Source organism: Triticum dicoccoides, chromosome 5A (assembly GCF_002162155.2).
Source record: "Triticum dicoccoides isolate Atlit2015 ecotype Zavitan chromosome 5A, WEW_v2.0, whole genome shotgun sequence".
NCBI lineage: Eukaryota > Viridiplantae > Streptophyta > Magnoliopsida > Poales > Poaceae > Triticum > Triticum dicoccoides.
In genome coordinates this window covers 685922397-685947111 of record NC_041388.1, presented here as the reverse complement: position 1 = coordinate 685947111, position 24715 = coordinate 685922397, and the positions used below count along the sequence as shown (strand labels likewise).

Sequence of the window (24715 nt, the reverse complement as noted above, 5' to 3'; positions counted from 1 at the left end):
TTTGCTTTGTAGAAAAGAAAATTTTGGATATTATACCTAATGAGGTGATAATTAAACAAATCCATGGAGAAAATCATGAGTGGGACGAAACAGAATGAGGTGATGCGCTCAAGATTTTTTCTCACTAAATTTAACATGTTTTCTTCTTACGAATTGCATGCCATAAATTGTATTTAAGACTAAAAAATGGCATATTGATATTTCTCAATTTACCATGTCATGATTAGTTTACTTTTACTTTGGCGATGAGCTTATCGTAATTATGTGTAATGAAATTATATTATAAGGAAATATATGATATTTTATTCTTCTTAGGCACTATATGTATGCTTGTGTAGTTGTGCCGTTAGTTTTTATAAATGATTTAGCCATTAGTTCTTACACCATCTCCCAAAAAAAATCCATATACATCTTTGCCCCCTCTCAGTTTTCATCCTGGGTCCGCCCCTCGCACGAACTGGACACTTTTATTCATTTAGGGAACAAGACGGACAGCTTACAAGCATCGGTAGCGTTTATAAGTATGGCAGTATTGGCACAAACTTGTGCAACTACTCCCTCCGTCCGAAAATACTTGTCCTCAAAATGAAGAAAAAGGGATGTATCTAGATGTATTTTAGTTCTAAATACATTTTTTTTTATCCATTTTAATGACAAGTATTTTCGAACGATAGGAGTATATCACAACACAGTTACTCATTCTCCAAGGGCAAAAGCAGCTGCATCAAAGGTGTCGGAGAGACCAGTGCCGGTCTTGAAGGTGACCTTACCAGGGGCCGTCACGCTCTCAACATACACCTCCACCACGCTGAGCCACAGGAACAGCTCCTTGGTCTTCACGCCGGCGATCTTCCTCAGCTTCCCCGGCTCGACGAAGGCCGTCACCTCGCCGGCGTACGACACGGTCTGCTTCACCTTCTTGAACGTGTGCTCCGTCTTCTTCCTCTGCACCAGCCACATGAAGCCAGCCGCGCGGTTGTACCCAAACTCCTCCATGTCCTCCAGGGGCAGCAGGCCCGTCGGGAGGCCCAGCTCCTCCAGCACCTCCACGCACTTCTTCTTGCAGATGGCGCCGTCGCCGCGGAATACCTCCGCGCCGGCACGATGGGTCTCGACGGCTTGGGATGCCATGTCAGGTGAGGCTGTATTTTCTACCACGCGGTCTTGACGATCTTGTGAAATGGGAGAGCTAGCTAGCCGTGAATGATGGAGTCTGATATGCCAGGCCAACCTATATATAGCTAGCTATGTAGTAGGAGATGCGAGAAAGCTTCAATATTGATCACCGTCTATAAGAGTGTTTTCTGCTTGAGAGCTACAGGTTGGTGGTTTCTAGAGTGGAATGTCAATATGTTTGGACCTACTATTTTTGTCTTTTGAACTCTACAATAGATGTGAGCTTTTATTTGAGCGCTTAAGTGGCGAAGAAGGAAGATTATGGTGATACTCACACAGCCTTCTGTGACCAAGTCCAGAAAGGGTCGCGACGGCATAGCACAGCCCGCCAGCCGCTGAATTGAATGGGTATGCAATGTAGCACAATTGAAAATGTATGCTGGATTCATCGCAGAAAAATTATTTTAGGATTGAGGGATTATATCTCTATTTGGAACATCATTGCTGGCGCAATTATGTCGTTTTTACTTTTATTTTTCCAGAAGTCTTGCAGACAACAATGAACTGCCATGTTTGTTGTTAATTACGTACTAACTCTGCCACGAATTACTTGTCACATAAATGGATATATCTAGACGTATTTTTAGTTTTAGATACATCCATTTCGATCCATTTTTACGATAAGTAATTTGGGACGGATGGTGTATTTTCAATCCTCCCCTTCAGTTGGATCAAATACCCGTTTAGAGGGGGTTGTTGGATTCACCCACAAGATCTCACATGGCTGGCCGTGCGACGACAACCAACGACTCCATGGCTGGTGATGCTGGCAATGGTGGGCATGGCGGCGGCCGCGGATCTGGATCCGACCCAGATCACTCGTCGATTCTTCACATGGATGGTCGGCGGCGAGATGAGGGCTCCGGTGAAGGGATGGAAGATCTCCGCCGGAGTACTGGCGGCGACATACGTCTTCATGGTGAAACTCTGTGCGGTTCCAGCCAACCGCGAGATCGGGACGACGTGGGTTCTTCCAAACTTTTCTTCATCTCCGGTCGTCGGCCTTGAAAACTGGTTCAACAAATCTTTCCATCTTCGATCTTGAGGATTGCCGAGCTAAATCTGAAGAGTTTACACGTCGGGCATCCGAGGAGGCCTTTAAGTCTTCGGCCTTTATCAATGCCTTGTTATTTTTAAACCACACCTCGGGTTTAAAGTGTTTCTCATGCGACAGTGCCCTCTTGCATCCGAAATCCAACGCCAGATTGCATCCAAGGTATATCTTTGCAGACGAACTCCAACGCCGGTCTGCATCCAAGGTATATTTTTGCAGCCGAAATCCAACACCGAACTGCATCTGAGGTGTCCTCTCGCATTCGAGTGCCAATGCCGGACTGTATCCGAGGCGTCATTGATTACCTTGGTATGTGAAAAACTCTAAAGGAGTTCAGCTGAGCTTAATGCTGGAAATGCCCTTTATGGAGCCAACTACTTGTATCCGAGCTTTATGCCGAACTGCATCCGAGGTGGTGCACTACCTCGGGTATGGGCTGATTTTTTGTGGATATATTTTTCTTGATTGATGCAATTTATTCTCTGCCGAGATATATAACCAGTGGCCCTCAAGGTGTGTGTCGGTCTAAAACCCGAGATGCACCTGAAGGAAAACATGAAACCGCTGATCCCATTAGCCCCTGAGACTCAGGTCGATTTGCGAAATCGGCCTGAGGATCAACTCCTAGCTCAGCAGCATACATAGGAATTGAAACACGGTGTAATATATTGCAGGAAATAGTGACCGACAGACGGGTCCTTGAGAGAGGGCCTTGATAAGTTGCGGTAATATATTAGCTTGATGCCGGATAGGTCCAAATGGTATCTATTGTTGCCCGAAGACGTGTTTTCCCATAGCTCGGTCAAGCCGAACACTTGGCATTATGAATTTTCTGCATTGAATAGGCAATGCAGTAGCCTCCGAGACACTGGTCGGATGGCAACACCAGATCAGGAGATCGATGTGCCCCTTTAATATTTGTACATGATAAGCGCGAAGCCCAGTAGCCCCCGAGTCTTAATGTGGGCACGGGGTGGCCGAATTAAGGATCGATATCTGTTTGACAGAAATTTTGTTGTGTTTAACACGAACTTCTCGGAAAGAGAATAAATATCTCTTAAAGGAGCTAGAGCTAACGAAAGCTTGCCTCGCCAAGGTCGGCCTCAAGGGGCTTAATAGATAGGAAATCAATGCCAATAGGGAATTATGAGAGCGTTGTGTCAGCTGCTCGGTTGTCTCAGTGAGATTGTGCCCTTGACTCTTTGAAAAATTGGCTACAATTATTTGACTTTTGCTCGCAATTTATGTGTAATGATTCTATGTACCTAAGTACTTTACATCATTAAAGCTCAGATCCGCATTGTACAAAACTTTGTTGACCGACCGTCGGCTTCAACCTCCTCACCCAGTAGCTGAGGAGTGTTTGTCCCACTTTATAAAGCCTTTATGAGGGCAAAGTTTTATGGAAAACGAGGCAATCCGGCCAGACGGTTTTATAAACAAAGGTATGCATAGAGATATGTTATATTACTATGTAAAAAACATCCTCCAAAGAAAATAGTTCCTCTATCGGTTCCTTTCTTTGGATACTCATGCTGACAATGATCATGAAACCTCATCTCCGGTCAATGCAGGAGGAAAATATTGTGGATTTAGTTAGGGGAAAGTTCCCGAACTCCGTGGTCCATGATGAACCAGAATTTTCGCTTTCATCTTTGCCGACCAATTATATTCTTGAGATAGCTAGCTTTCAGCTTCACCCAGTCTGAGGTACTAATCCGGATGACCCGGTAGTAACAATCACAGAGGTGCTCCCTTTATCCTCTAGCTGAACAATCGAGAACGTAGGGTTAAACACAGTAGCCAGACAACCCAGCTTGACCAAAATCTTAAGTCAAATTTGATGCATATTTATGGCTTTATAACAATAATTACGAAAGGCAGCACTTCTATACTGAATACAAACACTGATGATATATATAAATTTTGACTCTGTTGCGACCGTTTATCAGTCGAAAGTAGCCCATCGTCGGCTTCTACCCCTTTGTAGATACTATGCAGGGTGTTTCCGCAGTAATAAGACAACCCTTAGCCGACGTCTTGGTGTCGGGAGGTGGTTGTGTTAGCGGAAACAAGGCAATCAGATATGTGTGCTTTATAACTTTCACTTAGTCATAGGAGCTTTAAACTGGGGAAGCTAGCTACAACCTCCCAGTTAGTGTTCGGCACCGACCGAAGTCTAGCCATTAACACTTCGGTCAATGTTATGAAAGGCTCATCATTTAACACGGAGTAATCGGTATCGATCTATATTTTGACACTGTCATCGGACCGCTGACCAGTTTACGTCAATTGTGACAGTCAGTTTTCGGCTTTCTCTACTGAGGTGCTTAACCATTCGAACTGGAAGCACAATCGCAGTGGTTCTCCCTTTGCACACCTAGCCGAACAAAGTGAAATGTAGGAGGCAAGCACAGAAACCGGGCAACCCAACTATTGACCGAAGACACAATTCAAAACCGATGCATATATAGCAATATCCGAGAATGCATTTGCTGAATCTCTAAAGGTGACCGGCGTTGCACTGCGGGACTTATGCTGGAAACACACAAATTGTTTAAAAGTTCCATAGGCTTGGAAAACAAAAAAACTTCAGTAAAAACTTTACGCCCGAACTAAATCAAGTCATTTGGTGCAAATCCGAAAATTAGTCTTATTTTTGTGCTTCTGTCGTGCATTAATATGACACATCCGATGTCAAGACTTCAAGCGGGCCAGCCTACGGCTGCACCCTCCTATCCCAAAGGTGGAGTATTTCTCGTTAGGCCAGTTTAGCAAACTAAACTCGAGCGGCTTTGAGAGAGAAACTAGGCTCCCCGGCTATTGACCACATACTCATGTCGAAAAAGGAGTGACAGAAAAAGACTTTCCAACGACTTAGAAGAAGAACACTTATTATAAAACAGCTCATATAAATTTAAGAGCCCCCAGTTTAACATGGGAAAGGAAGTGTTTTTAACAAACAACGTTTGTTGACAAATTAAATTTTTAACACAAATATAATGTTTGGTTGAACCGAACAAGAATTAAAAAAAATTGAGCATGGAAGCGACATAGCTGGTTAATGTGCTCGGTGTCGATGCGTGGCCGGAACTTACGGTGGGACGAGGTCCCAGCCCCCAAGCCGATCCTGAGGTGGCGGAGCGAAGAGCTCGGCACTCTGAAATGGCGACATAGCGCAGCCAATGTGGCGGGGTGGAACCCCCAGTCTGACCGAGGCGACAGAGTAGGCCGGTAGAATGACGCCGAAGTCCCCGGTCCAGCCGAGGTGGCGTGGTATGTCGGTACGCCGATGTGACATCGCTGCCCAACCTGAATCATTTACATGTGAACAGAAAGTAGTGCAAGTCGGAGATAATAGTAATAATAATAAATTAAAAAATTCATTGCATAATTAATAATTTATGCAAAGTGAGTAATAAAGAAATATGACCCGTGTGCCGAACACTCGATGAGGTAGAGATCTTTCAGTGATGCCGAAGTCACCAAGGAAACCGAACATGCCGGTATGGCAATTCGACCAACAAGGTAATCACGCGAGCCGATTTATGCCGATTGGGGCGACGACGTAGGCGTAAAATATTTTTTTAAAGAGATGTGGTCTGGCGTCGAAGCCATGTCGATGCGGGGCGTCGGCATGACAAAGCCTGAGCTTGCAAGGTGGTCCGAGTCCCCGATGCAGTGTTTGCCGAATTGCGGACGGGGAACTGACTGAACCGTCACGCAATCATCGTTAATGCAGCCACCATTTGACAGTCATATGTAAAACCAGAGTAATATTCCTCGAAAAAAATAAACTCATGCAAGCAAAAATTAGTATGATTAATAGCATGTGCCTTAGCTTGATATTGCGTGCGTGTGCTCGGCTGGGACACAGCCGTTCAGGATCTCCCATGATGCACAACACATCCTCACAAGTCGCGTCTGTTGCTAGTCCGTCATAGCGGACCTCAGATCCAATGTGTAACCGGACGACACACACGGCCGCCGCCGCTCTGCAAAATTAGTGCAGTACAAAAGAACATAAAATATTCTTTGTATATTAATTTATGTGCTAAACAAATAGCTAAGAAAAATAAAATTTGGACCGCGATGATCGTGGAAGACCAGAACAAATAAAGAAACATCCATCGAACTTTAATCGTTGATGAAGAGGTCCAGACTTGTGGCGGGACGAAGAAGTAGTCCTCGGCCTGGCCGAGGTACCCGCCCCCAAGCTCGAGGTGATCAAGCGGAGTGCTCGGCTTGACAAAGTGGCGACGCAACATGGTCGATATTGTGAAGCTAAAGCCCCTAGTACAGCTGAGGTGATGAAGTTGGTCGGCTGGTATGCCGGACTCACCAGAGTAGGTTGATGAAGAGATGATGAAGCCTCCGGTCCAGCCGAGGTGACGGAGTAGGTCGGTAAGGAGACGTTGCAGCTGACATGCCGGTCGAGGTGTTGAAGCAGTTTGGCGCGATGGGCATCGACTTATAGAAACAACAGTGCGGCCATGCCGACGCGGGTCGTAACTTGTGACGCGGTCAATACCGGTTTGATGAAGTGATCATGCAGCGATGCTGGTCTGACCGTTCCGTGTAATCCGTGGGGCGACGATGTTGGTGACGATTTATCCTTTGTGATGCCGAACTCTTGTTCGACTCGTCGAGATGATGATTCGAAGAGGTTGAGCTCGGCTCAACAAAGCGACGACGTGTCTAGAGCAGGTCGGTAGCCGTGGACCAACGTTGCCAGTTGCCACGCTGGTTTGACACAAATGTAATGGTGAAGATTAAGAGTTCGGCATCGTTAAGTCTTTCCTCAAAGGCACATACTTTCTGAAAGCTTGTATGAGATGGATTATGAGCTCTATAGGTGGTTTAGTATTTAATCCCCGCACATTTCGCACCATGACGCTTTTATTTGTTTTTATTCCGTCATCTCTCTGGTAGTTGAACCCGGTCCATTCTGAATTGTATGAAAAAAGCACGTACTGTGCCTTGTTCTTTTTTATTTTTCTATCTTCTTCGGCGGTGTTAGGGCATCTCCAACACCATCCTTCGTGGACACGGATATGGTAGTCGTCCATCTAATTGGATCCCCTAAATGTCCACTGAGGCCGCCCTCCTTCATTTCAAATGCATAGCAATATAAGCAAACTAAAGTACGATGTTCATAGGGCTCGAGCACAGCCAAAAAGAGATAAATGTTCATAGTTTTTACAAGTGCCAGATCACAAAGTTCCAAAAAAAGATAAATGTTCATAGTTTTTACATGTGCCAGATCACAAAAGTTCCAGCCGATAGACCATGCAAAAAACAACATTTTTACTCTCCCAGACTGGTTGTTCGTGCCTCCTGTTGAATATATGTAATATCACATGTACATTAGGGATGTTAAGATTTTTTTTAATTCTTTCCTAGCATATCTCCTGATCATATTGAAAAAAGTTTGATACACAACTAAAAATGTTTGTCATTTTGTAGCGGAAAAAAATGTTTCCTGCAATGCTTGTTCGCCCGTTATTAAAAAATGTACGTGGTTTGTTGTAAAAATGTTCACCGTGTATTATTTTACAAAATATAATCAATATAAAAAAGAAATAGGAAATAATTGAATAGAAAAAAAACAAGAAAATGGAATTGAAATGAGCTGGCAGAAACCCGAAAAGGAAAATAATTCTGAAATGAAAATAAAATCAGCGGCCCCATAGTTGGCCGGCACAAAGAGCTCCGCGGGGCGTGTATTTGTTCGCCGGGAATAGGTTTTGCCTTTGGTCTCGCAGTGCTGAATTATTCTCCTTGGTTCGGTCCACAGTACAGGTACAGTTGGAGACAGGAACCGGACACTTTTATTCATTCAGGCAAGGAACAATAAGGACAACTTACAAGCATCGCAAGGGTTTATATATATCTGGCACAAACAAACTTGTGCAACTACAAATAGCACAAGAATTACTACTCATTCTCCAAGGGCAAAAGCAGCTGCATCAAAGGTGTCGGAGAGACCAGTGCCGGTCTTGAAGGTGACCTTGCCAGGGGCCAGGCCCTCAACAACATACACCTCCACCACGCTGAGCCACAGAAACAGCTCCTTGGTCTTCACGCCGGTGATCTTCCTCAGCTTTCCCGGCTCGACGAAGGCCGTCACCTCGCCGGCGTACGACACGGTCTGCTTCACCTTCTTGAACGTGTGCTCCGTCTTCTTCCTCTGCACGAGCCACATGAAGCCGGCCGCGCGGTTGTACCCGAACTCCTCCATGTCCTCCAGGGGCAGCAGGCCCGTCGGGAGGCCCAGCTCCTCCAGCACCTCCACCGACTTCTTCTTGCACATGGCGTCGTCGCCGTGGAATACCTCCGCGCCGGCACGGTGGCTCTCGACGGCTTGGGATGCCATGTCAAGTGATGCTATATTTTCTGCAACGCGGGGCTGACGATCTTGTGAAATGGGAGAGCTAGCTAACCGTGAATGATGGAATGTGACATGCCATGCCAAGATATATATAGCTAGTAGATGCGAGAAAGCTTCAGTTGATCACCGTCTATCAGAGTAAGTATTTTCTGTGTGCCAGCTTTGAGAGCTACGGGTTGCTGATTTCTAGAGTAGGATGCCAATTCGTCTGGACCTACGTACTTTTTTGTCTTTTGATTGAATTCGTCAACGTATGTGAGCTTTACTGAGCGCGTAAGTGGTGAAGGACGAAGAGATATGGTGATACTCACACAGCCTTCTCTGACCAAGTCCGGAGAAGGGCTGCGACGGCATAGCACACCCCGCCAGCCGCTGAATTGAATGGGTATGCAATGTAGCACAATTGAAAATGCATACTGGATTCATCGCAGAAATTTTATTTTGGGACCGAGGGATTATCTCTCTATTTGGAACATCATTGCTGGCGCAATTATGTTGTTATTACTTTTATTTTTGCTACTACTAAAAGTCTTGCAGGCAACAATAAACTGCCATGTTTGTCGTTAATTATGTATCAGCAATCCTCCTTTCCAAATTGGCTCAAATACCCGTCTAAGAGCTGACTGCAATGAACATCACTTTTGCTATACATGTAACTTGTCAGATCTTTACCCTCAAAAAACTTGTCAGATCTTTAAATCAAAATATGTAAGTGGCAACCGTGCTGCCACACGCATCACCCTCCCGATCTCCTTGCTTTCCCGCACGTCCTCCCGATCTCGTGCCTTCCAGATTTTTGGGCAAAAATAATGCTTGAATTAGTTTTTGATCTCTAGTCTGCAGGTAATCAACGAAGGGAGCCAATCATCTCACCTATGACATTCATTGTCCAACAAGCCAAGAAAAATATTGTTTTTGACATGTTTTGCCTTTAATATTTTAGCACTGAAAAACTTTTGTTTCACCTATCAAACCTGGCACATAAATTTTTCCCATGGTAAATTCTCCATCACCACCACGATAAATGACGCACCACCAACATGATAACTTTTGTATACCACGCGGTACATTATATGTAAGTAGCATGGTCATAAGCATTGAAGGCGTGATAACTTTGGTGAAAGCATCATGGTAACTTTGATCATTGGGAAGAAATTTGTTGAACCCCGGCCCCGGGTAATTTCTGTAAATAGCATGATAACATTCACGCCATAGACCTGATAATTTAGATACAAACATCGTGGTAATTTTAACCATTGGGGAAGAAAAATATGAAAAGATACCAGATAATTTATGTGTAAATAGATGGTAATATACGTAGCGCATATCTGATAACTGAGGTAGAAACACCATGGTAACTTTGACCATAGGGAAGTTTTTTTTTAAGATACTCCGGTATCTTCTGTGTAAATAGCACGGTACTATACCTCCCTCCCCTGATATTTTTATGTGTAAATAGCATAAAAACATATGCACCGCGATAACTAAACACCATGATAAGTTTTTGACTAGAGTTCCTCAGGCTGTTCAAACATAACAGCCGATCCAAAAAATACACTCTGGCCCCCGCGTCGCTCTTCCTGGGCCACACGGGCGGCGGCGCCGTCCCCCGCCCAACCTACCTCTCCTCCGGCCTGCCTCTCCCTCCCGCCGTCGCTGGAGGACGCCGCCGGCAAAGCTAGTGCGGCTGACGGCGGCGGCGGGGTCCCTGCTTGTGGCTGTTCTTCCCGAGCACACGGGGACCCAAAAAGATCGAATCCATCCATGGTCGCAAGTGAAAGCCAGATTTTCAATTGGCCAGACGTGCATGCGTCACTAGTCAAGAAATCAATCAAGGTGCCTATGTGCTTGCTTGAGACTAGCACGTACGCTCTCATCGACGGCGACAGAGATGACTCTTAGCGGTGATTCCATGGCCGTTGGTGGCCGTCAGGCCGGCAATGGGGTCGTCCCAGCTGGATCCTGTGACAGCCGTCCCTAGCCTTCACAACTCATACGAGTCCATGCTTGATGCGGGGGCCATTGCTGGTGTGGCTGCTACACCTAGATCTCGTCCGGCGGCAGCCTCGATGTGGATCGCGCTGGTCATCGAGAGATCTTCATGAGGGTTTCTACTTCTAGATCCGGTGGTTGACATCATGGTGAGATGCAAACTATGGACAACGGCTTGACGCAGAGGGATGGTGGTGCAGCAGCGGCGGTCACACATCGCACATGTAACTGCTGGACTCGTGAAAAAGTGGTGGCGACAACACTTGAGTGACTTGATGGTGGTGCTACTAGGCACCCGGTCTCGAGCTCCGGGGTGAAACCTAGGTGACCCGAGTTGGTCATGCCTAGCAATGGCGATGTTTTTACGTCGTTACCTTGTTGAAGGCATTGCTCGGATATGCTCGGATTATTTCTCCAGGGTGAAAACCTAGATTCTGAACTTAGGTGGTTGGATCCGATGACGGCGGCTATTGAGCGTCGCTCCCTTCCTGAAGGCGTTGCTGTTGAAGAATCTCATCGTTCGTTTGGTGTAATAAAATGGTTGGTGCGGATATGATCATTGATGTACTTTGCTGATTATGGATTTGATTGCTTCAGGTTTTTTTTCTCACCTACGCATAGCTTTGGTCTTGTATGACTTTGCTATTTGTTGGTGTGTTTTTATGTGCATGTGTTGATGTTGGCTGTGTGCATCCTAGCTATGCAGAGGCCGGGTGTGCTCATTGTGTTTGTATCTTCTTGATGCTCCATTTTGAGCTAATAAAATTCACCCTTTGTCGAAAAAAATGATAAGTTTTTGACCCGTGGGGGGGAATTTTGCTGAAACATATCCCTGATAAAATTTGTGTAAATAGCATGATATTTTAAGCATTGCGGGCTTGATAGGTTACCTAGAATCACCATGATAACCTTTTGTCCCGGAGAAAAGTTCTTCAAAACATCCCCGATAATTTTTGTGTGAATAACATGATAATATAAGCACCGCATAACCAATAACTTACAATATAAACATGATGATAACTTTTTACCAAAAGAAAACAAGTTGTTAAAAATATACACTCGCCTCGCGAGGCCTCTTAGATGAACACAACACATGATGTGCCATAGAAAAGCCACATAATGTTTAGTGTCATGAGGAGGCACATGTGCTCGTGGGTTGACCCAGAAAAACGGCCCACTTTGACCCGTTATAGGCATGATAAGTTACACAAAAACATGGTGGTAATTTTTGACCTATGGAAAAAGTTACCGAAACACACCCAGGTTTTTAGGTGTAAGTACCATGATAATATACGAACTGTAGACCCGGTAACTCATGTATAATCCCCCATGGTAACTTTGACCAAGGACGAGGTTGATGTACACATACCCTGATAACTTATGTGTAACTATCATGGTATTTTACACACCGAAGACCTTAGAACACAGTGGTAAATTGGAAAGGGGTGTAGTTGTTGAAACATAGTACCTGGTAAGTTCTATGTAAATAGCATGGTAATTACGCCACACAGGCCTAGTAACTTGCATGTGAATACCATGGTAACTTTGTCCTGAGAGAAAATCGTGGTAAGTTTCTGTACTTTTTTATAGTAACACAACTGTAAAAAAAGGGATCAAAACGATTAGTTTCTTTAGTTTGAGCAACAAATACCTAAGGGTGAGGTTGTTGTGGTGGAGCGCTTTGGTGCCAAGAAGGTGTGGCTTCGAATCTCACATGCGCAATATTTTTTTTATCATGTGGTAGACGTGAAGAAGTGGCAGTTTTCTCGAGGGTGGGCGCGCGAGATGTGCGGGAGAAGCAGGTTTCTCGGGCGAGCCTGCAAGGTCGTTCGGGAGAAGGTGGGGTCGAAGAAAGGGGGATCGTGTTGTACTTTAAAGTGAAAGAGGTAGAGGTGTGGCAGTTTTGCTTATATGGCACACATGTGCCAAATATCATAGTCCTAACTTTTTAAATTTGGGTCAGTCAATTTTCTGTCTGTTGGATCTTTGTAAAGATCTGTGCTTCATTTTTTTCTTCTGATTTCTTATTTGGTGACAGCACTAGTGTTTTTCTATAGGTCAAGTGTGGCCAGTGTTAGCCGAGTACGTCCTAAGAAACACACGACAACCGCAGGGCCCTCGACTTAGTTCCATATAAGCCGAGAACGGCCCAAAAACATAAGGCTTACAGAAAACACTCAACATATTTTGCACAAAACTCTCAGCTCAGAGCATCTCCAGCCGTTGCCCCCCCCCCCTTCCAGGGGGCGCCTAAAATCGCCGCCTGGGGATGAGCTGGCGCAAAAAATCGGCCTGGGGACGAGTTGGTCCCCAGTCGCCCGCCCCAGGCGCGTTCAAAAAAGGCAAAAATATAGCAAAGTTCGGCGAAGTTCGGCATATATTACATAATAGTCGCGGATGTTTATTACATAAATGTCTACTTAAAAAAGAAACTGGCTGAACGCGGAGTAGTCGCCGTCGTCGCCACCATCGTCGCCGCCGCCGTCGTCGTCAGGCTTCTCCTACTTGACGCGGCCGTCCCTGGTGGACCCCTGACCGGCGTCGCCAACATGGACTGGTGGCGGCGCGTCATCGTCGTTGCTATCCTCGATGACGATGACGCCTCCTTCGTCGTGGCCCCGGCGGAGCTGCGGGATTCGCTGCAGGGCGCCGCACTGGCGCTCCCTCGCCATCTTCAAGGAGTCCGCACGCCCATTTAAGGGCCGCGCCGTCGTTGAGCTCGACGTCGCCGCCGTGCTCCGCCATCACCGCGGGGAGGAGGCCCGGCTCCGTCTTCACCGCCGCGAGCCCCGGCTCCGTCTTGGGCTTGAGGAAGCGCGGAGGAGGAGCCAACGAGGAGGCGCGTCGGCCTCCCTCGTTGATGACGATGCCGGCGCTGCGAGTGCGTCGGCCGAGCGGCGTCTCCGCCGTGGGCTCGGCCTTGACGCCGAGCAGCGCCGGAGAGCCGGAGGAGTGCGAAGAAGAGCGTGATGAGGAGGAAGAAGATGAGGCGCCGAACCTCCTGGGAAACCATTGCCCGTCGCGTCGGCGGTGAGCCATGGTGATACGTCCATTTTGCATCATGCTTTTATATCGATATTTATTGCATTATGGGCTGTTATTTCACATTATGTCATAATACTTATGACTATTCTCTCTTATTTTATAAGGTTTATATAAGGAGGGAGAATGCCGGCAGCTGGAATTCTGGGCTGGAAAAGAAGCAAATATTAGAGACCTATTCTGCACAACTCCAAAAGTCCTGAAACTCCACGGAATATCTTATAATAAATAATGAAAAATCCTCGCCAAAGATGAAGACCAGGGGGGCCCACACCCTGTCCATGAGGGTGGGGGGCGCCCCCCTAGGGCGCACCCCCCTACCTCGTGGGCCCCCTGGTGGCTCTCCGATGACCATCTTCTGCTATATGAAGTCTTTCAAGGAGAAAAAAATCAGAAGTAACCTTTCGGGACGAAACTCCGCCGCCACGAGGCGGAACCTTGGCGGAACCAATCTAGGGCTCCGGCAGAGCTGTTCTGCTGGGGAAACTTCCCTCCTGGAGGGGACATCGCCATCATCATCACCAACGCTCCTCTCATCGGGACAGGGCAATCTCCATCAACATCTTCATCAGCACCATCTTATCTCAAAACCCTAGTTCATCTCTTGTATCCAATTCTTGTCTCCAAGTCCGGGATTGGAGCTAGTAGGTTGCTAGTAGTGTTAATTACTCCTTGTAGTTGATGCTAGTTGGTTTAATTGGTGGAAGATCATATGTTCAGATCCTATATGCATATTAGTACCCCTCTGATTATGAACATGTTTATGCTTTGTGAGTAGTTACGTTTGTTCCTGAGGACAAGGGAGAAGTCTTGCTATTAGTAGTCATGTGAATTTCGCATTCGTTCGATATTTTGATGAGATGTATGTTGTCTAGCCTCTAGTGGTGTTATGTGAACGTCGACTACATAACACTTCACCATTATTTGGGCCTAGAGGAAGCCATTGGGAAGTAATAAGTAGATGATGGGTTACTAGAGTGACAGAAGCTTAAACCCTAGTTTATGCGTTGCTTCGTAAGGGGCTGATTTGGATCCATATGTTTCATGCTATGGTTAGGTTTACCTTAATACTTTTGTTGTAGTTGCGGATGCTTGCAATAGAGGTTAATCATAAGTGGGATGCTTGTTCAAGTAAGAACAGCACCCAAGCACCGGTCCACCCACATATCAAATTATCAAAGTACCGAACGCGAATCATATGAACGTGATGAAAACTAGCTTGACGGTATTCCCATGTGTCCTAGGGAGCGCTTTTCCTTATATAAGAGTTTGTCCAGGCTTGTCCTTTGCTACAAAAAGGATTGGGCCACCTTGGTGCACTTTATTTACTTTTGTTACTTGTTGCTCGTTACAAATTATCTTATCACAAAACTATCGGTTACCACTTATTTCAGTACTTGCAGAGAATACCTTGCTGAAAACCGTTTATCATTTCCTTCTGCTCCTCGTTGGGTTCGACACTCTTACTTATCGAAAGGACTACGATAGATCCCCTATACTTGTGGGTCATCAAGACTCTTTTCTGGCGCCGTTGCCGGGGAGTGAAGCGCCTTTGGTAGGTGGAATTTGGTAAGGAAAAATTTATATAGTGTGCTGAAATTTACTGTCACCTGCTACTATGGAAAGTAATTCTCTGAGGGGCTTGTTCAGGGTATCTTTACCCCGACCAGTAGAGCAAAGAGTTGCTCCTCAACCTACTGAACTTATTGAAGATGAAATTCCTTTTGAGTTTCCTTCGGGTATGATAGAAAAACTGCTAGCTAATCCTTTTACAGGAGATGGAACAAAGCATCCTGATGAACACCTAATATATGTGGATGAAGTTTGTGGATTATTTAAGCTTGCAGGTATACCCGATGATGTTGCTAAGAAGAAGGTCTTCTCTTTATCTTTGAAGGGAGACGCATTGACATCGTATAGGCTATGTGATGATACGAGATCATGGAACTATAGAAGATTGAAATTGGAATTTCATCAAAAGTATTACCCTATGCATCTTGTTCATCATGATCGCAATTATATATATAATTTTTGGCCTCGCAAAGGAGAAAGCATCGCTAAAGCTTTGGGGAGGCTTAAATCAATGTTATATTCATGCCCCAATCATGAGCTCCCAAGAGAAACAATTCTCCAAAAAAATTATGCTTGGCTTTCTGAAAATAATCGCATCATGCTCGATACTTCTTGTGCTGGCTCTTTTATGATGAAGACTATTGGATTTAGATGGGATTTATTGGATAGAATTAAACACAACTCTGAAGATTGGGATCTCGACAAAGGTAAGGAGTCAGGTATGACACCTAAGTTTGATTGTGTTAAATCTTTTATGGATACCGATATTTTCCGTAAGTTTAGCACTAAATATGGACTTGATTCTAAGATAGTAGCCTCTTTCTGTGAATCTTTTGCTACTTATGTTGATCTCCCTAAGGAGAAGTGGTTTAAATATCATCCTCCCATAGAAGTAAAAGTAGATGCACCAATTAAAGTTGAAGAAAAGACTGTCACTTATAATGATCCTTTTATTCCTACTTGTTATGTTGAGAAACCACCTTTCCCTGTTAGGATAAAGGATCATGCTAAAGCTTCAACTGTGGTTCGTAAAAGCAATATTAAAACATATACACCTCCTGAGCAAGTTAAAGTTGAACCTAATATTGCTATTGTTAAAGATCTCTTGTCTGATAATATAGATGGACATGTTATTTATAAGTACGGCAGTATTGGCACAAACTTGTGCAACTACTCCCTCCGTCCGAAAATACTTGTCATCAAAATGAAGAAAAAGGGATGTATCTAGATGTATTTTAGTTCTAGATACATCTTTTTTTTATCCATTTTAATGACAAGTATTTTCGAACGATAGGAGTATATCACAACACAGTTACTCATTCTCCAAGGGCAAAAGCAGCTGCATCAAAGGTGTCGGAGAGACCAGTGTCGGTCTTGAAGGTGACCTTACCAGGGGCCGTCACACTCTCAACATACACCTCCACCACGCTGAGCCACAGGAACAGCTCCTTGGTCTTCACGCCGGCGATCTTCCTCAGCTTCCCCGGCTCGACGAAGGCCGTCACCTCGCCGGCGTACGACACGGTCTGCTTCACCTTCTTGAACGTGTGCTCCGTCTTCTTCCTCTGCACCAGCCACATGAAGCCAGCCGCGCGGTTGTACCCAAACTCCTCCATGTCCTCCAGGGGCAGCAGGCCCGTCGGGAGGCCCAGCTCCTCCAGCACCTCCACGCACTTCTTCTTGCAGATGGCGCCGTCGCCGCGGAATACCTCCGCGCCGGCACGATGGGTCTCGACGGCTTGGGATGCCATGTCAGGTGAGGCTGTATTTTCTACCACGCGGTCTTGACGATCTTGTGAAATGGGAGAGCTAGCTAGCCGTGAATGATGGAGTCTGATATGCCAGGCCAACCTATATATAGCTAGCTATGTAGTAGGAGATGCGAGAAAGCTTCAATATTGATCACCGTCTATAAGAGTGTTTTCTGCTTGAGAGCTACAGGTTGGTGGTTTCTAGAGTGGAATGTCAATATGTTTGGACCTATTATTTTTGTCTTTTGAACTCGTCAATAGATGTGAGCTTTTATTTGAGCGCTTAAGTGGCGAAGAAGGAAGATTATGGTGATACTCACACAGCCTTCTGTGACCAAGTCCAGAAAGGGTCGCGACGGCATAGCACAGCCCGCCAGCCGCTGAATTGAATGGGTATGCAATGTAGCACAATTGAAAATGTATGCTGGATTCATGCAGAAAAATTATTTTAGGATTGAGGGATTATATCTCTATTTGGAACATCATTGCTGGCGCAATTATGTCGTTTTTACTTTTATTTTTCCAGAAGTCTTGCAGACAACAATGAACTGCCATGTTTGTTGTTAATTACGTACTAACTCTGCCACGAATTACTTGTCACATAAATGGATATATCTAGACGTATTTTTAGTTTTAGATACATCCATTTCGATCCATTTTTACGATAAGTAATTTGGGACGGATGGTGTATTTTCAATCCTCCCCTTCAGTTGGATCAAATACCCGTTTAGAGGGGGTTGTTGGATTCACCCACAAGATCTCACATGGCTGGCCGTGCGACGACAACCAACGACTCCATGGCTGGTGATGCTGGCAATGGTGGGCATGGCGGCGGCCGCGGATCTGGATCCGACCCAGATCACTCGTCGATTCTTCACATGGATGGTCGGCGGCGAGATGAGGGCTCCGGTGAAGGGATGGAAGATCTCCGCCGGAGTACTGGCGGCGACATACGTCTTCATGGTGAAACTCTGTGCGGTTCCAGCCAACCGCGAGATCGGGACGACGTGGGTTCTTCCAAACTTTTCTTCATCTCCGGTCGTCGGCCTTGAAAACTGGTTCAACAAATCTTTCCATCTTCGATCTTGAGGATTGCCGAGCTAAATCTGAAGAGTTTACACGTCGGGCATCCGAGGAGGCCTTTAAGTCTTCGGCCTTTATCAATGCCTTGTTATTTTTAAACCACACCTCGGGTTTAAAGTGTTTCTCATGCGACAGTGCCCTCTTGCATCCGAAATCCAACGCCAGATTGCATCCAAGGTATATCTTTGCAGACGAACTCCAACGCCGGTCTGCATCCAAGGTATATTTTTGCAGCCGAAATCCAACACTGAACTGCATCTGAGGTGTCCTCTCGCATTTGAGTGCCAATGCCGGACTGTATCCGAGGCGTCATTGATTACCTTGGTATGTGAAAAACTCTAAAGGAGTTCAGCTGAGCTTAATGCTGGAAATGCCCTTTATGGAGCCAACTACTTGTATCCGAGCTTTATGCCGAACTGCATCCGAGGTGGTGCACTACCTCGGGTATGGGCTGATTTTTTGTGGATATATTTTTCTTGATTGATGCAATTTATTCTCTGCCGAGATATATAACCAGTGGCCCTCAAGGTGTGTGTCGGTCTAAAACCCGAGATGCACCTGAAGGAAAACATGAAACCGCTGATCCCATTAGCCCCTGAGACTCAGATCGATTTGCGAAATCGGCCTGAGGATCAACTCCTAGCTCAGCAGCATACATAGGAATTGAAACACGGTGTAATATATTGCAGGAAATAGTGACCGACAGACGGGTCCTTGAGAGAGGGCCTTGATAAGTTGCGGTAATATATTAGCTTGATGCCGGATAGGTCCAAATGGTATCTATTGTTGCCCGAAGACGTGTTTTCCCATAGCTCGGTCAAGCCGAACACTTGGCATTATGAATTTTCTGCATTGAATAGGCAATGCAGTAGCCTCCGAGACACTGGTCGGATGGCAACACCAGATCAGGAGATCGATGTGCCCCTTTAATATTTGTACATGATAAGCGCGAAGCCCAGTAGCCCCCGAGTCTTAATGTGGGCACGGGGTGGCCGAATTAAGGATCGATATCTGTTTGACAGAAATTTTGTTGTGTTTAACACGAACTTCTCGGAAAGAGAATAAATATCTCTTAAAGGAGCTAGAGCTAACGAAAGCTTGCCTCGCCAAGGTCGGCCTCAAGGGGCTTAATAGATAGGAAATCAATGCCAATAGGGAATTATGAGAGCGTTGTGTCAGCTGCTCGGTTGTCTCAGTGAGATTGTGCCCTTGACTCTTTGAAAAATTGGCTACAATTATTTGACTTTTGCTCGCAATTTATGTGTAATGATTCTATGTACCTAAGTACTTTACATCATTAAAGCTCAGATCCGCATTGTACAAAACTTTGTTGACCGACCGTCGGCTTCAACCTCCTCACCCAGTAGCTGAGGAGTGTTTGTCCCACTTTATAAAGCCTTTATGAGGGCAAAGTTTTATGGAAAACGAGGCAATCCGGCCAGACGGTTTTATAAACAAAGGTATGCATAGAGATATGTTATATTACTATGTAAAAAACATCCTCCAAAGAAAAAAGTTCCTCTATCGGTTCCTTTCTTTGGATACTCATGCTGACAATGATCATGAAACCTCATCTCCGGTCAATGCAGGAGGAAAATATTGTGGATTTAGTTAGGAGAAAGTTCCCGAACTCCGTGGTCCATGATGAACCAGAATTTTCGCTTTCATCTTTGCCGACCAATTATATTCTTGAGATAGCTAGCTTTCAGCTTCACCCAGTCTGAGGTACTAATCCGGATGACCCGGTAGTAACAATCACAGAGGTGCTCCCTTTATCCTCTAGCTGAACAATCGAGAACGTAGGGTTAAACACAGTAGCCAGACAACCCAGCTTGACCAAAATCTTAAGTCAAATTTGATGCATATTTATGGCTTTATAACAATAATTACGAAAGGCAGCACTTCTATACTGAATACAAACACTGATGATATATATAAATTTTGACTCTGTTGCGACCGTTTATCAGTCGAAAGTAGCCCATCGTCGGCTTCTACCCCTTTGTAGATACTATGCAGGGTGTTTCCGCAGTAATAAGACAACCCTTAGCCGACGTCTCGGTGCCCGGAGGTGGTTGTGTTAGCGGAAACAAGGCAATCAGATATGTGTGCTTTATAACTTTCACTTAGTCATAGGAGCTTTAAACTGGGGAAGCTAGCTACAACCTCCCAGTTAGTGTTCGGCACCGACCGAAGTCTAGCCATTAACACTTCGGTCAATGTTATGAAAGGCTCATCATTTAACACGGAGTAATCGGTATCGATCTATATTTTGACACTGTCATCGGACCGCTGACCACTTTACGTCAATTGTGACAGTCAGTTTTCGGCTTTCTCTACTGAGGTGCTTAACCATTCGAACTGGAAGCACAATCGCAATGGTTCTCCCTTTGCACACCTAGCCGAACAAAGCGAAATGTAGGAGGCAAGCACAGAAACCGGGCAACCCAACTATTGACCGAAGACACAATTCAAAACCGATGCATATATAGCAATATCCGAGAATGCATTTGCTGAATCTCTAAAGGTGACCGGCGTTGCACTGCGGGACTTATGCTGGAAACACACAAATTGTTTAAAAGTTCCATAGGCTTGGAAAACAAAAAAACTTCAGTAAAAACTTTACGCCCGAACTAAATCAAGTCATTTGGTGCAAATCCGAAAATTAGTCTTATTTTTGTGCTTCTGTCGTGCATTAATATGACACATCCGATGTCAAGACTTCAAGCGGGCCAGCCTACGGCTGCACCCTCCTATCCCAAAGGCGGAGTATTTCTCGTTAGGCCAGTTTAGCAAACTAAACTCGAGCGGCTTTGAGAGAGAAACTAGGCTCCCCGGCTATTGACCACATACTCACGTCGAAAAAGGAGTGACAGAAAAAGACTTTCCAACGACTTAGAAGAAGAACACTTATTATAAAACAGCTCATATAAATTTAAGAGCCCCCAGTTTAACATGGGAAAGGAAGTGTTTTTAACAAACAACGTTTGTTGACAAATTAAATTTTTAACACAAATATAATGTTTGGTTGAACCGAACAAGAATTAAAAAAAATTGAGCATGGAAGCGACATAGCTGGTTAATGTGCTCGGTGTCGATGCGTGGCCGGAACTTACGGTGGGACGAGGTCCCAGCCCCCAAGCCGATCCTGAGGTGGCGGAGCGAAGAGCTCGGCACTCTGAAATGGCGACATAGCGCAGCCAATGTGGCGGGGTGGAACCCCCAGTCTGACCGAGGCGACAGAGTAGGCCGGTAGAATGACGCCGAAGTCCCCGGTCCAGCCGAGGTGGCGTGGTATGTCGGTACGCCGATGTGACATCGCTGCCCAACCTGAATCATTTACATGTGAACAGAAAGCAGTGCAAGTCGGAGATAATAGTAATAATAATAAATTAAAAAATTCATTGCATAATTAATAATTTATGCAAAGTGAGTAATAAAGAAATATGACCCGTGTGCCGAACACTCGATGAGGTAGAGATCTTTCAGTGATGCCGAAGTCACCAAGGAAACCGAACATGCCGGTATGGCAATTCGACCAACAAGGTAATCACGCGAGCCGATTTATGCCGATTGGGGCGACGACGTAGGCGTAAAATATTTTTTTAAAGAGATGTGGTCTGGCGTCGAAGCCATGTCGATGCGGGGCGTCGGCATGACAAAGCCTGAGCTTGCAAGGTGGTCCGAGTCCCCGATGCAGTGTTTGCCGAATTGCGGACGGGGAACTGACTGAACCGTCACGCAATCATCGTTAATGCAGCCACCATTTGACAGTCATATGTAAAACCAGAGTAATATTCCTCGAAAAAAATAAACTCATGCAAGCAAAAATTAGTATGATTAATAGCATGTGCCTTAGCTTGATATTGCGTGCGTGTGCTCGGCTGGGACACAGCCGTTCAGGATCTCCCATGATGCACAACACATCCTCACAAGTCGCGTCTGTTGCTAGTCCGTCATAGCGGACCTCAGATCCAATGTGTAACCGGACGACACACACGGCCGCCGCCGCTCTGCAAAATTAGTGCAGTACAAAAGAACATAAAATATTCTTTGTATATTAATTTATGTGCTAAACAAATAGCTAAGAAAAATAAAATTTGGACCGCGATGATCGTGGAAGACCACAACAAATAAAGAAACATCCATCGAACTTTAATCGTTGATGAAGAGGTCCAGACTTGTGGCGGGACGAAGAAGTAGTCCTCGGCCTGGCCGAGGTACCCGCCCCCAAGCTCGAGGTGATCAAGCGGAGTGCTCGGCTTGACAAAGTGGCGACGCAACATGGTCGATATTGTGAAGCAAAAGCCCCTAGTACAGCTGAGGTGATGAAGTTGGTCGGCTGGTGATGCCGGACTCACCAGAGTAGGTTGATGAAGAGATGATGAAGCCTCCGGTCCAGCCGAGGTGACGGAGTAGGTCGGTAAGGAGACGTTGCAGCTGACATGCCGGTCGAGGTGTTGAAGCAGTTTGGCGCGATGGGCATCGACTTATAGAAACAACAGTGCGGCCATGCCGACGCGGGTCGTAACTTGTGACGCGGTCAATACCGGTTTGATGAAGTGATCATGCAGCGATGCTGGTCTGACCGTTCCGTGTAATCCGTGGGGCGACGATGTTGGTGACGATTTATCCTTTGTGATGCCGAACTCTTGTTCGACTCGTCGAGATGATGATTCGAAGAGGTTGAGCTCGGCTCAACAAAGCGACGACGTGTCTAGAGCAGGTCGGTAGCCGTGGACCAACGTTGCCAGTTGCCACGCTGGTTTGACACAAATGTAATGGTGAAGATTAAGAGTTCGGCATCGTTAAGTCTTTCCTCAAAGGCACATACTTTCTGAAAGCTTGTATGAGATGGATTATGAGCTCTATAGGTGGTTTAGTATTTAATCCCCGCACATTTCGCACCATGACGCTTTTATTTGTTTTTATTCCGTCATCTCTCTGGTAGTTGAACCCGGTCCATTCTGAATTGTATGAAAAAAGCACGTACTGTGCCTTGTTCTTTTTTATTTTTCTATCTTCTTCGGCGGTGTTAGGGCATCTCCAACACCATCCTTCGTGGACACGGATATGGTAGTCGTCCATCTAATTGGATCCCCTAAATGTCCACTGAGGCCGCCCTCCTTCATTTCAAATGCATAGCAATATAAGCAAACTAAAGTACGATGTTCATAGGGCTCGAGCACAGCCAAAAAGAGATAAATGTTCATAGTTTTTACAAGTGCCAGATCACAAAGTTCCAAAAAAAGATAAATGTTCATAGTTTTTACATGTGCCAGATCACAAAAGTTCCAGCCGATAGACCATGCAAAAAACAACATTTTTACTCTCCCAGACTGGTTGTTCGTGCCTCCTGTTGAATATATGTAATATCACATGTACATTAGGGATGTTAAGATTTTTTTTAATTCTTTCCTAGCATATCTCCTGATCATATTGAAAAAAGTTTGATACACAACTAAAAATGTTTGTCATTTTGTAGCGGAAAAAAATGTTTCCTGCAATGCTTGTTCGCCCGTTATTAAAAAATGTACGTGGTTTGTTGTAAAAATGTTCACCGTGTATTATTTTACAAAATATAATCAATATAAAAAAGAAATAGGAAATAATTGAATAGAAAAAAAACAAGAAAATGGAATTGAAATGAGCTGGCAGAAACCCGAAAAGGAAAATAATTCTGAAATGAAAATAAAATCAGCGGCCCCATAGTTGGCCGGCACAAAGAGCTCCGCGGGGCGTGTATTTGTTCGCCGGGAATAGGTTTTGCCTTTGGTCTCGCAGTGCTGAATTATTCTCCTTGGTTCGGTCCACAGTACAGGTACAGTTGGAGACAGGAACCGGACACTTTTATTCATTCAGGCAAGGAACAATAAGGACAACTTACAAGCATCGCAAGGGTTTATATATATCTGGCACAAACAAACTTGTGCAACTACAAATAGCACAAGAATTACTACTCATTCTCCAAGGGCAAAAGCAGCTGCATCAAAGGTGTCGGAGAGACCAGTGCCGGTCTTGAAGGTGACCTTGCCAGGGGCCAGGCCCTCAACAACATACACCTCCACCACGCTGAGCCACAGAAACAGCTCCTTGGTCTTCACGCCGGTGATCTTCCTCAGCTTTCCCGGCTCGACGAAGGCCGTCACCTCGCCGGCGTACGACACGGTCTGCTTCACCTTCTTGAACGTGTGCTCCGTCTTCTTCCTCTGCACGAGCCACATGAAGCCGGCCGCGCGGTTGTACCCGAACTCCTCCATGTCCTCCAGGGGCAGCAGGCCCGTCGGGAGGCCCAGCTCCTCCAGCACCTCCACCGACTTCTTCTTGCACATGGCGTCGTCGCCGTGGAATACCTCCGCGCCGGCACGGTGGCTCTCGACGGCTTGGGATGCCATGTCAAGTGATGCTATATTTTCTGCAACGCGGGGCTGACGATCTTGTGAAATGGGAGAGCTAGCTAACCGTGAATGATGGAATGTGACATGCCATGCCAAGATATATATAGCTAGTAGATGCGAGAAAGCTTCAGTTGATCACCGTCTATCAGAGTAAGTATTTTCTGTGTGCCAGCTTTGAGAGCTACGGGTTGCTGATTTCTAGAGTAGGATGCCAATTCGTCTGGACCTACGTACTTTTTTGTCTTTTGATTGAATTCGT

General features: G+C 45.5%; 4 protein-coding genes across 4 annotated transcripts; all 4 read right to left on the bottom strand.

The window, feature by feature from the left end:
* Window positions 1-440: 440 nt before the first annotated feature.
* Window positions 441-1192, bottom strand: LOC119298442. The gene has a single exon (XM_037575842.1). It carries the CDS (start codon window positions 1129-1131, stop codon window positions 697-699), a length of 435 nt encoding a protein of 144 aa, XP_037431739.1. The 5' UTR covers window positions 1132-1192; the 3' UTR covers window positions 441-696.
* Window positions 1193-8035: 6843 nt separating this feature from the next.
* LOC119298440 lies at window positions 8036-8656 on the bottom strand. The gene has a single exon (XM_037575841.1). The coding sequence runs from the start codon at window positions 8604-8606 to the stop codon at window positions 8172-8174; it is 435 nt and encodes a 144-aa protein (XP_037431738.1). The 5' UTR covers window positions 8607-8656; the 3' UTR covers window positions 8036-8171.
* Window positions 8657-16526: 7870 nt separating this feature from the next.
* Window positions 16527-17039, bottom strand: LOC119298439. Its single transcript, XM_037575840.1, has one exon. It carries the CDS (start codon window positions 16976-16978, stop codon window positions 16544-16546), a length of 435 nt encoding a protein of 144 aa, XP_037431737.1. The 5' UTR covers window positions 16979-17039; the 3' UTR covers window positions 16527-16543.
* A 6843-nt stretch (window positions 17040-23882) lies between these two features.
* LOC119298438 lies at window positions 23883-24503 on the bottom strand. Its single transcript, XM_037575839.1, has one exon. The coding sequence runs from the start codon at window positions 24451-24453 to the stop codon at window positions 24019-24021; it is 435 nt and encodes a 144-aa protein (XP_037431736.1). The 5' UTR covers window positions 24454-24503; the 3' UTR covers window positions 23883-24018.
* Between the last annotated feature and the right edge of the window lie 212 nt (window positions 24504-24715).